This window comes from Falco cherrug, chromosome 19 (assembly GCF_023634085.1).
Source record: "Falco cherrug isolate bFalChe1 chromosome 19, bFalChe1.pri, whole genome shotgun sequence".
Taxonomy (NCBI): domain Eukaryota; kingdom Metazoa; phylum Chordata; class Aves; order Falconiformes; family Falconidae; genus Falco; species Falco cherrug.
Genome location: NC_073715.1, coordinates 5,170,062 through 5,181,909, shown reverse-complemented (window position 1 = coordinate 5,181,909; position 11,848 = coordinate 5,170,062). Strand labels below are relative to the sequence as shown.

The 11,848-nt window shown below is 61.6% G+C and overlaps 2 protein-coding genes across 6 annotated transcripts; both read right to left on the bottom strand.

Moving 5' to 3' along the window:
• Positions 1-284: 284 nt before the first annotated feature.
• Positions 285-863, bottom strand: LOC129734302 (cytochrome c oxidase assembly protein COX14). Its single transcript, XM_055697143.1, has one exon. The coding sequence runs from the start codon at positions 861-863 to the stop codon at positions 705-707; it is 159 nt and encodes a 52-aa protein (XP_055553118.1). The 3' UTR covers positions 285-704.
• GPD1 (glycerol-3-phosphate dehydrogenase 1) lies at positions 784-9,151 on the bottom strand. Of its 5 annotated transcripts, none has more exons than XR_003558755.2 (10): positions 9,062-9,151; positions 8,721-8,898; positions 7,249-7,389; positions 6,475-6,613; positions 5,480-5,592; positions 4,946-5,179; positions 4,672-4,778; positions 4,322-4,418; positions 2,498-2,630; positions 1,343-1,706 (listed from the first exon to the last, which is right to left on the bottom strand). XR_003558755.2 is itself a non-coding variant. In XM_055697139.1 (9 exons), exons 1-8 carry the CDS (start codon positions 9,100-9,102, stop codon positions 4,322-4,324), a joined length of 1,050 nt encoding a protein of 349 aa, XP_055553114.1. In that variant the 5' UTR covers positions 9,103-9,151; the 3' UTR covers positions 784-871. The 5 variants fall into 5 exon arrangements, 2 of the variants coding, with proteins under 2 accessions (XP_055553114.1, XP_055553112.1); XR_003558754.2 differs by lacking the exon at positions 1,343-1,706 and adding an exon at positions 1,708-2,093; XR_008729952.1 differs by lacking the exon at positions 1,343-1,706 and adding an exon at positions 1,708-2,093 and having other exon boundaries at positions 2,498-2,627.
• Between the last annotated feature and the right edge of the window lie 2,697 nt (positions 9,152-11,848).

The window sequence follows — 11,848 nt, the reverse complement described above, 5'->3', positions numbered from 1 at the left end:
AGGAAAATAAAACCCAAGGGTGAGGTGTGCCACTTTTGGGTGAGTCTGAGCACCTGGCTGTTGCCTCTGAAAAGCATTTTTAAGATGGAATGGAGCAATTCTGCATTGTTCTGAAAAGTAGGGGTTTTTTAAGGTGAAGGGGAACTATTCCGCACTGTGCTGAAAAACCCTTTTTTAAGGTGAAACAGAGCTATCCCGTGGTGTTCTGAAAAGTACTTTTTTAAGCTGAAGGGGAGCTATTCCCGCGCTGTTTGGGGCAGATACCACGCACCACCACACTTGAGTGTTTTCACATTGTTTTTATTGCGCTCCACATCCCTTCCCCCTGCCTGGGGGAGCCGGTGGGGGGTCCCTGCTCCCCCAGAGGTGGGATGGGGCCCCATCTCCCTTCCTCCAGCCTGGGGGAGCTAGGGAGGGGTCCCCAAACCCCCCTCAGCTCTCAGGGCTGGACCTCCTTTCCCCCAGCCTGGGGGAGCCGAGGGGGGGACAGGGCCCTGTTCCCCCGAGGAGGGATGGGGCCCCACCTCCCTTCCCCCAGCCTGGGGGAGTCGGGGGGGGGTGTGTCCCTGTTCCCCCCTAGGTGGGACAGGGTCCCAGCCCCCCCTCAGCTCTCGGGGCCGGACCTCCCTTCCCCCAGGCTGGGGGAACCGGGGGTGGGGGGGTCGCTGCTCCCCTCCAGGTGGGATGGGGCCCCAGCCCCCCCCTCAGCTCTCGGGGCCGGCCGCATTCTGCCGCTCCCGGCGGCGCTGCAGGAGGTGGTACGCGCGGACGCCGCACAGGTACCCGCCGTAGACCGTCAGCAGCAGCATGGAGCTGGAGAAGGCCTTGTAGCCGAAATCCGCCAGCTGCTTGCCGGACACCATGACCGCGCCTGCAACACAGGGCGGGGGTCAGCGGGGCCGCCAGCGCTCCCCTGCGTGCCCCGGCGCCCCCGCCATCTCCCTACCTGCACTGCTCAGGCTCCGGTCCCACCGCCCTGCACTTCCGGGCAGCGCCCCGCCCCTTCCCGTCACGTGAGAGCGGCGGGCCGCCGCGCTGCCTGCTGGGATGTGGAGTCCGCCGAGGCGGCGGCCTGCAGCGCCCCCTGCCGGCGGGCGGCCGCGCGTTTTTACCTCAGGCGGCGCCCCCAGCCCCCCGGGCCCCTCTCCTCGGCACAGCCCCTGCCCCGCCGCACCGGGCACCTTGCGGGGCGCTGAGGCACCGGCAGCCCCCCGGGGCCTGCCCGCAGCTGCACCGGCTGGAGGCCAGGCCGCACACGGCCCACCCTGGCTGAGGCGCCTGCCTGAGGGCCCAGCCCATGCTGGCAGACGAGGAGCCTGCTCCAAGGGGGCTTCAGGCACTCCCCCAAAGGGCTTTTGGAGCTCCTCCAGGAGGGCTTCAGGAGCTGCTCCAGGAGGACTTCAGGAGCTGCTCCAGGGCGGCTTCAGGTGCTCCTAGAGGGCTCCAGGAGCTCCAAAAGAGCTTCAGGTGCTCCTAAAGGGCTTCAGGAGCTCCAAAGGCACCAGAGAGGCTCTTGGTGCCTCCCAGAGCTCCTCGCTGGCATCTGAACAGTGCTGTCGCAGCGCTGCTCTGCTCTCGGGGTGCTCGTGGGCACCCAGGCTGCCAGCCACCCCCCTCTCCCTCGTCCCTTCCCCAGGCCACCGCGCAGCAGTGGCTCCTGCAGAGTCCTGAAGCGCCGGGATGTGCTGAGGCTGCAGAACATAACTCTAAATGGCAAAGGGAAGACTTTTTATAGCTCATGAACTCCGGCACTAGTGCAAGGCACGGGGTGTCTAAGAGGCTTAAAGCAAGAGATTTGTCAACAGCCGCCCCCAAGTGAGGCTTGGGATCTTTCCTGGGAGGGTCTGCAGGGGCTCGGCCACTGCCAGCAGCACCCTGGGGCAAAGAAACCCACGCCAGGAGGGATGCACAAAGCACTTCCACAGCAGAGGAGCTACCAGCAAGTCCAAAACACAATTCTAGATGCTGCTGCGGCTGCGGGCAGGTGCTGGCAAGAGTCTAGTGAGCCAAGGCGAGAGGCTGCAACGTGTGGAGGGAGCAACGCTCCCAGACCCTCTCTCTTACATCAGCCTTGAGCTGGGGTTCCTGAAGCACTTCAAGACAAAGGGAACGAGAAGTTGTGCCAGCCCTGCAGGAACATGCTGGATGGACTTCCTTTATCCTCCCTCCAACCTCAGTAAAGTTCCTCATTAGAGGAAACCGATGCTGGCTACTTTCCGTACGATAGCTCAGTTAAATTTAAAGGTCGTAGAGTGCCTAGTGAGAAAGCGTGTCTAATAAAAGGCACAGAAACAACTGCAGTGCCAGCAGATTGAATTCCCCTAGCAAGAGCTGAGCAGAGGGCTAACAGTCCTGGAAAGGTCACTCGGTATGAGATGCATTTCAAAGAAAAACAGGGACAAGGCAAATCTGGGAAAAGCAGTTGAGAAAAGATGAATAAAACAATGCAGCGTGTCCCAAGAAGCCAAGAGATCAAAGAAGGGGAGGCCTGGGGTACCTGGGGCACAGTGGGGTCCTGGCCCAGCTCCTGCAGGCCCCAGGTAGAAGGGTCAGGATTCTGTACCCGGTTCAACATCGCAGTCTCAGCCCTCTTTGGTCCTACAGCCAAACTTTTAACGCCGGAACCGCTGCTGAGGAAAAGCAAGTGGGACACCGTGTTACGTTGTGACTGAACAGTGACCTGCGGGGGCATTCTGGCTGTTTCTGAGCCAGCACTCAAGGGTGCTGAGCCAGGAGGGAACTGACAGTGCCTTGTTCTGCGCTCTTAGCCGGTCCAGCAGGCAACAACCCAAAGACAATGATGCACCAGAGCCACAGAGCAAAGAGCATGTCTCCCTTCACCTCTCAGAGTTTATTATTCTTTCAAATGTTCATAAAAGTACACTGCTAATCAGAGACCCAGCAGCACTAGGACCCGGAACGGGGGTGGACAGCGAGCCCTGCAGCAGCCCTGGCCTGCCAGCCCTGCCAGGGATCAGTGAACCGCTGGCCACGCTGCCCTGAGCAAACACGAGCGGAGCGAGCCAGCTTCAGAGGACCAGAGAGGCACGTGGCACCCGCCTGGACAAGGGGCAAGTTTCAACAGCACAGCACGAGGCACGAGACCTCTGTCCCCTCCTGTGATGTTGGAGGTCTCCTCGTACCTCCTGCGGCTCACATGTCTGCGGCTGCCCCTTGCGCCTTAGCAGTTTCCAGCACCCTCACAGGAGACAGCAGGGAAAGTAAGCACGGAACCCGTGTTCTCGGAAGCCACATGGAGAAGCAAAAGACCGGGATAAGGCATAGACCGGAGCAAGCCAAGGAAATGGCAAAAAGGCGCTGTGGATCATTCATCTAAAAGCAACATGACCCAACTGCTTTGTCAGGTACGCTGCCAAGGGTTACGCAGCCTGCCAGCTGCTCAGAAAGACTTTGGGGCAGTTGGTCCCTGCATTGCCCAAGCCAGCCAGAGGACAAACTGACCAGAGGGAGAAAAGCTGTCCAGGGACAGTCAGTGGACGTGGAATTAGCACAGGCAAACGTGTGACAACAGGGGAGTTCCCTGGGTGCAGGGGCCAGGTTTGATTGCAAGAGCAAAAAAGCTAAACAAACCAAGCTCGGAAGTTGCGCCTTGGGGCTGCCCTCGCATCTGAAGCATTGGCCATGGTGTTCACCAGGAGCAGCTGAAGCGTTGGCCACAGCGTCCGCCAGGAGCAGCTGGTGGTGGCTGGGGAAGCAGCACATGGCAGGGTGGGAAAAGAATGCTGCTATCTTCTATGCTGGCGTTGCTTAGAAAGAAGAGTGATCCTCAGCCCCTTTGAAAGTCCTGAGGAGCTTCAGCCACCCCGGTGGAGCCCCGCAGGGAGCTGTGCCCGCTCCATGAGAGTTAAGCCAAGAACAGCAGCAAGCAGGAAAGGGCTGGCATCATGCAAAGTGGCCCCGTGGAGCTAACAGCAAAGCTCGTCCTTCCAGGCAGTGCCTTCTGCACAGCCCGGAGCCATCAGGATGACCTGGCAGAGTCCCTGAACTGAATCCATCAGGGCAAGAGAAATTGAAAGGGGGAAAATGCTCAGCACTGCGCTGGGCAGACCCCACGCAGCAGCAGCAGTTACACGAGCCCTTCAGAGAGAAAGGGAGATCAGCAGGTACCTCCGTGCAGATGCCAGGCTCAGGCTGGCAGTGTCCAGGGCTGGGAAAGGGAACCTCTGCCCTTCCAGCAACTCTGCAAAGGCTCCCAGGAAATCCGGAACCCTTACAAAGCTGTAGCAGCAGAGCAAGTAGGTGTGGGCAGGAGCTCTCGGCTCCTCTCGGCAGGATCAGTGGTTTTGCAGGCAGAACCCACCTACATGTGCTCAGGGTGGTTCTGGAGACACTTGATGACATCGGTAACAGGTTTGCCCTCGTAGCAGATCCGATACACGGCTGTGAAGAGGGGGAACCTGTGGGCAGATGGACAAAGTCACCCCTTGCCCTGTCGCCACGGCTGGCAGAGCACCCCGGCTTCTGCTGCGACGTGCAGGACCACAGGGTGGGAGCGGGTGGGACGGCGGCACGTTGGCTGTTCCCACCCTGGGCAGTGCAGAGACCGACCCGAGCAGCAGAGATGCTGAGGGGGGGCTTCCCCTCCCACAGCTGCAGGAAAGAGCCCAGCCCCAGCCCCAAAAAGGGGACGAGAGAGGTGACAGCACTCACTTCTCCACTAAGTTCTTGCTTTTAAGGATGCGATGCAGCTCGGCAGACGTCGGGGGACCCTGCAGCTTCTGCCCATTCAACATCTCCTTCTCCAGCTGCTCAATAGACTGAAAGAACCCAACGGTGAGGGAGCTGGACCCTGCAAGCCCACCCGCCGCCCCGCGCTCCCTCCCCGGAGCCAGGCTGCGGCAGCAAACGAAGGCATGGTACCACGATGCTAATTGGGTTCATCTCCCTGCAGACATCAGCCTTGCCTGCTCCCTGCTCCTCTTACCTTCCCCGTCTTGACGAAAGCCTCGGCCACCTTGCGATTGCGGCCACCGTAGCAGGTCGTGATGAGGTCCGCGACCCCGCAGCTCTCCAGGAAGGTGGTGGCGGTGACGGAGCCCTTACAGAAGACTTTGGCAAAGGCGATCATCTCCATCAGCCCCAGACGGATCACGGCAGCTTTTGTGTTGTCTCCATAGCCGAGCCCATCGCAGAAACCAGCTCCGACAGCCACGACGTTCTGGAAAAGAGCAGCAGCACAGAGGGATCTGTTCCCAAAGGAGCTCAGGGCTCTGTGGTGTCCATGCGTGATCCCAAGCACAGGCTCCTGCCTGCCCCTGCCTATGCCAGCGATCGTCATCCCTCCTCCCTGGACAGGACACGTCCACAGATCCCTCCAAAGGGGGACTCAAAGGTCTCAGCGAGCCACAGGGCAGTATCCAGCAGGATCATTCAGCCGGCAGCCTCCACCCCAGAGCTCCTAGAGAACCACAGGCCCTGCTGACTAAGACCCACAAAGCCCGGTGAGCAGCTCACCCACCTTGAGAGCCCCGCAGATCTCTACGGTGTCAGCCTCCTCCACCACCGTCACCCGAAAGTTTGGCGTCTGCATCAGCTCCTTCAGCGTCCGCCCGTGCTGCGCGTTCTTGCAGCCTGATGAGACAAAGGGAGGAGGAGGAAGATGATGGAAGGAGACCCTAAGGCAGGACTGTGCCGCTCTCCTCCACCACAACCTTTGTAGCAAGGGGAACCTGTTGCCCAACGGAGAGACATCGCTAAACTTTTCCAGGTCCACAAAGCGCCACGCACACATTGCCTGCCAGATAAGCAAGGTTCAACGTCGGGATTCCCAGAAAATGGGGATAATCCCTACTGCTGTGTCAAGCCAGGCAGAAACTCCACGCCCAGGAGATTAAAGGCATCTTCCAACATTGCACATTTGGATTTGGAAAATTCTCCCATGTTCTTGAGGTGTCCTGTGCGAGAGCTTGCAGCGCCAGCACGCTCTGCTTACACCTCCCCAGTCCCTGCAGCCTCCTGCACAGCACATTTGCATTTGTTTAACGTACAGACGCTTGGAATCCCGTAATTTCTAACCCACCAAACCCTTCTGGTTGGTTTTGGCTGCTGTGCACAACTCACAGCCAGCGCGGAGGATGTTAGGAACAGTCGCCAGATAAACTTTCAAGTGGCCCTGGTTGGCAACAACATGAGATCCAGGTGAGCGTGCCTTGAAGCCCAAGGGAACGAAGGTGACTCTTGTTTCTAAAGGGTCTCTCGGTGGCCACCCCTCTAATTTGCACCAGGCAGGCTCCCTGATCCTCAGGGTCTGTGAAATGCACATTTTTAACGAAGGGAGCGATCACATCGTAAACCCTGAGTTCATCCAGCTCCTACGGGAGCCTAACTCCCCAGGGACAAAGGGCCAGCTCACGCCAGGCAGCAGCGGTTCCAGCCGCACCACGTTCGCCCATTTGCCTTTTCCTGCTCGCTAGAAACAAGGGCTGCTAACGCGAAGGGGTCACGGCTCCTTACCGATGGTCGTTTCACAGAACTTCTCTTCTGCCACTTCGTTCGCAATATTGGCCCCCATGAGGACGCTCATCTCTATTCCCAGTTTTTCATGGATAATGTCTGAGATCAGCCTCAGCCCATCTGGTCCTTCGTCCACCCCCTGGGAGACAACCAGGGATGGAGATGAGCACCTGCTCTGCCGGAGACCTGGCCCCACCAGCCCCCATCCCATCGCCAGAGAGACTTTGTACGAGGGCACATAGTGCCAGGGCAAGGGGGAATGGGTTTAAGCTAAAAGAGGGGAGATGTAGAGCAGCTGTTGGAAGAAATTCTTTACTGTGGGGGCGGCGAGGCGCTGGCACTGGGGAGCTGTGGGTGCCCCAGCCCTGGAAGGGTCCAAGGCCAGGTTGGACGGGGCTGGGAGCACCCTGGGCTGGTGGGGGGGGGTCCCCCTGGCAGGGGGTTGGAACTGGGTGGTCTTTAAGGTCCCTTCCAACCCAAACCCTTCCGTGATCCCTGTCCTGCAGTGCTCCGACCCATCCCGACAGCCCCCCCAGTGCTCAGCTGCATCCCACTCCTCACAGCGCTTGAGATCCCCCACATCCTCTCATCCTTTACGCCCCCAAATCCCCACAAAGACTCTGCCCCCCTCCCCCTTTGCCCCCATCCCCACCCCCAGAGCCCAATTTCTGCTCCAAAATCCCAGGACTCCCTTTGCAGCCTCTCAGATCCAGGCTGCCTCCGGGTACCCCCTGCCCTCCCCCCCAGCCCGGGCAGCGCTCCCCCCGCTCCCACCTTGACGAGCGACACCCCAACCGCGTCTTTCTTTACGTGGCCCTTGAGCTGGTCGCAGACTTGGCCAATAAACTGGTGGGGCACCACGAACAGGAGGATGTCAGCCCCGGCGCAGGCTTTCAGCAGGTCTGGCTCCGCTACCTGAAGAGTACGACTGCTGTCAGCAGCTGGCGCCTGTAGTTGTGCAGCGCGTGTGTCCCGAAGCCAGGGCAAGGGGAGAAGGGGCTTGGGAGTGACCGCGGGGGGTACCAGCGTAAGGGAAGGAAGGGACGAAGGCGCTGAGCTGGCAGGACAAAGGGGTCGGAGCAGAGCAGGGCAAACGCAGCCGAGCTGGTCCCGTGGGAAGAGCTGGGATCATGTTCAGCACCAGCGAGCCCGGTGGGCTCGGCTCCCCACATGCCACCTCGGCTCCCCACATGCCACCTCGGCTCCCCGCACGCCCCCTCAGCTCCCCGCACGCCCCCTCGGCTCCCCGCACGCCACCTCGGCTCCCCGCACGCCCCCTCGGCTCCCCGCACGCCCCCTCGGCTCCCCACATGCCACCTCGGCTCCCCGCACGCCCCCTCGGCTCCCCGCACGCCCCCTCGGCTCCCCACAGGCCACCTCGGCTCCCCGCACGCCCCCTCGGCTCCCCGCGTGCCACCTCGGCTCCCCGCGTGCCCCCTCGGCTCCCCGCACGCCCCCTCGGCTCCCCACATGCCACCTCGGCTCCCCGCACGCCACCTCGGCTCCCCGCACGCCCCCTCGGCTCCCCACATGCCACCTCGGCTCCCCGCACGCCCCCTCGGCTCCCCGCACGCCCCCTCGGCTCCCCACATGCCACCTCGGCTCCCCGCATGCCACCTCGGCTCCCCGCACGCCCCCTCGGCTCCCCACATGCCACCTCGGCTCCCCACATGCCACCTCGGCTCCCCGCACGCCACCTCGGCTCCCCACATGCCACCTCGGCTCCCCGCACGCCGCCGCCGCCAGCTCGGGGCAGCCACATGGCCCCAAGCCCAGCGGGAGCAACGCAGGCAGCGAAGCCAGCCAGGGCTGCAGCTCGTCCGAGCACGGACCAAGGTCACCGGGAAGGCGCAGCCGCGTCCCACGCTTCCCGGTGCATCCCCTCGTGCCCAGCACACCAGGGAGCACATCCAGCAGCTCCCAGTGCAGTTATTTATTACCAGCACCAGACCGGAGGCTGCTGCCGTGGGTCACACTCACCAGGTTGGGTCACACTCACCCCATTGGGTCACACTCACCATGTTGGGTCACACTCACCGGGTTGGGTCACACTCACCGGGTTGGGTCACACTCACCAGGTTGTGCCACACTCACCACGTTGGGTCACACTCACCAGGTTGTGTCACACTCACCAGGTTGTGCCACACTCACCAGGTTGTGCCACACTCACCCCGTTGGGTCACACTCACCAGGTTGTGCCACACTCACCAGGTTGTGCCACACTCACCACGTTGGGTCACACTCACCACGTTGGGGGGCAGCTTGTGCCCTGGCAGGTACTTGACGTTTTCGTGCTCCGTGTTGATGATGTCGGTGAGCCGCCGGCCGCCCACCTCCTCCTCCAGCACCCACATGCTCACCTGGCTCTCGAAGGTGCTCAGCCGCGCCGCGTTGGTGCCGGCGATCTTGGCGATGGCCGAGCCCCTGCGTGGGCAGAGCGGAGCCGTGGGCAGCGGGTACCAGGGAGCCCGGTGCACCACGGATCACGGGGGTCCTGGTGAAACGGGGGCTCCGGGGGGCGCGGGGAGGACCGGGACCCCGATGCGCGGGCAGAGGGGACCCCAGTGCCCAGGCACTGGTCGCTCACCAGTTGCCGGAGCCCACGATGCAGACTTTCTTGCCGCCCATGGTGCTGGGAGCCGGGGCGCTGCGCGGCGCTGAGCCCTGAGCCCGCCGATGGCATTTCAAGGCCGCCTGGAGCGGGGGCGGCACCGACCCGCCCCCAGCCCCGCCTCGCCCCGGGGGGGACTCAGCACCCTGCCCGGGGGGGACTCAGCACCCTGCCCGGGGGGGATGGGGAGCACAGCATCCTGTCCCGGGGACACAGCACCCTGCCCCGGGGGGGGGGGGGGGGAGCACAGCACCTTGCCCAGGGGGGGGACACAGCACCCTGCCCAGGGGGGATGGGGAGCACAGCATCCTGTCCCGGGGACTCAGCACCCTGCCCCGGGGGGGAGCAAAGCATCCTTCCCCGGGGGGGGACACAGCACCCTGCCCCGGGGGGGGGGGAGCACAGCACCTTGCCCAGGGGGGATCCAGCACCCTGCCCGGGGGGGACACAACACCTTGCCCGGGGCGGGGGGGAAGCACAGCACCCTGCCCCGGGGACTCAGCACCCTGCCGAGGGGGATCCAGCACCCTGCCGAGGGGGGGAGCACAGCACCCTGCCCCGGGGGGGCAAAGCCAGCCCTTCCCCAGGGGGACCCAGCACCCTGCCCCGGGGGGGCAAAGCCAGCCCTTCCCCAGGGGGACCCAGCACCCTGCCCCGGGGGGGCAAAGACAGCCCTTCCCCAGGGGGACCCAGCACCCTGCCCCGGGGGGGAAGCACAGCACCTTGCCCAGGGGGGAGCACAGCACCCTGCCCCGGGGGGGCAAAGCCAGCCCTTCCCCAGGCACGGCCAGTGCTCCCAGCGCTCCCAGCTCGGTAAGCAACGCGGGGGCAGCACCGCAGGTGCGGATTTCTCCCCCGAAGCCAAGGTGAAGGAGCTCAGATCCCAGCTCTCGGCTGAAGTGGGAGCCGTGACTGCCGCTCCTCTCCCCCCTTCCCTGCCCAAGGCATTTTATCCCCCCCTCCTGCCCAAGAAGGGGGATTTTCACCCCCGGGCCAGCCCCCCCCCCCGCCCCCCAGCCTGCAGCAGCAGCGCTGCCCTTTCCTCCATCCCCACAGCATCTCCTCCCCTGCAACAAGGGCTTTCAGGTTTTCTGGGAAGCATTACATTCCCACTTCTATAAATAAGGCCGGGCGACGAGAGCGATTCGCCTCTCGCATAGTTTTAAATCCTCCTAACGTAAACTTTAATCCACTTTCCTTCAAAATTATGCCCGGCTCCCTTGGGGCTTGTAACGAGCTGTCACCATTCTGCAAGGCTGCAATGTGCAAACCGAGCTGCCTGGATTTTTGTCAGCAGCTTGGTCGCTGCCTTTCCAGTTTTGCTCAAGTTACTTCGCTTATTTACCACAAAAGCGCACTTTGCAGAAGGCGTAGCAGGCTCGCCAAGCCAGGAGATCCTTACATGAAAGGCCAAAATAGGAAGAGCTTTCTCCTGTCTCTTAACCCAGCTGGCTTTGTAAATAATCAACTGGAAAAAACCAAACGGGAGATAACCCCGTCCTTTCCCAGGCAAGCACGCAAGTGTCATCCACCGAGGCAGCTGCTGAAAGCGTGCTGTCAGCGCAGGAGGGAGGACAGCTTCCTTCGCAGGAGGCTTTTATTAAAACTGGGTGACGTCTACAAGGATACAGTACAAAAAAAAAAAAAAAAGAAAAAAAAAAAAGGAAAGAAAAAGAAAAATTTGGTCCATGGAAAAAACCATAATATTCAGTTAAGAAAAGCAGTTACTCTGCAACAGCTAGGTTTGCCTACGCAGTACTCAGCATCCTTCATGCGTGAATACCCTGAGGAGTCAGTGGGCTGCTTCACCAGCACCGAGACCTTCACCCCAGTACCACAGAGGAGCCGGTTCATAAGGGGGCAAAGGAGAAGGGACGGCGAGAGCCTATTACTCACGGACATGTAGTAACACAGACACAAGTAGGGCCACCCAGGCTCCCAAATCCATAGCCACCTTCCCCGCCACGCCGCGGCTGGCTGCGGGGAGGTCCGTCGGCATTACAGTCCCGAGCAGAAACACCGAGATCCGGGTGAAGAGAAGCCACTCTCTTACTCCTGACCACTAGTTCACTAGTAACTCATCCCATGAAGAGGCATCTGGGCTGTTACTCCTCACAGCAGAGAAAATCTACTTGTACATTCCTGAACCATGCTGGGCCTTAGGGCAGCCCCAGAATCTAAAATTTGACTAAAAACCACAGGAGCTTCAGCACGGGATCCCCTGCTAACCCGTGTCCGCTCGGAGATCCATCCGATCCCAAGGACTGTCCTGTTACACCCTCAGATCCACACGCAGGAGCTGCTGGTGCCCGCAGCAAGTGACACAGGATAACTGTCCCAAAGGAATGAGCCTACGCCCCCGCGCAATCCCACCAGGCGGTTGCTGCATCCCCCTCTCCCTGCTACAGGGAAAACGAGCAGCCGGGCGGTTTGCCGGGACCGCGGGTGGCTGTAGGTCCTCCGAAGCGCCGAGAAGTCTCACCAACGCTTCCACATCCCTGCAGCGAGCCGCTGCCTCGCCTCCCCTAGCACAGTCTGTCAAAGAATATGAAGGGAGCAGGGCAGGGGAAAAAAAAAAAAAAAACAAACCAAAACGGGACGAGGGAAGAAGCAATTCTCTACACAGACCAGTAACTTCCTCGAGGGAGAGGGTGACCGATGAGGCAGCCCCGTGCAGCAGCCCCCTCCGAGCGAGGGAGTGAGGGCAGGGAGGTATGTCAGCTCGTGGCATCCTGCCCGCTGCGTCTCCCGGCCCCTGGCTAT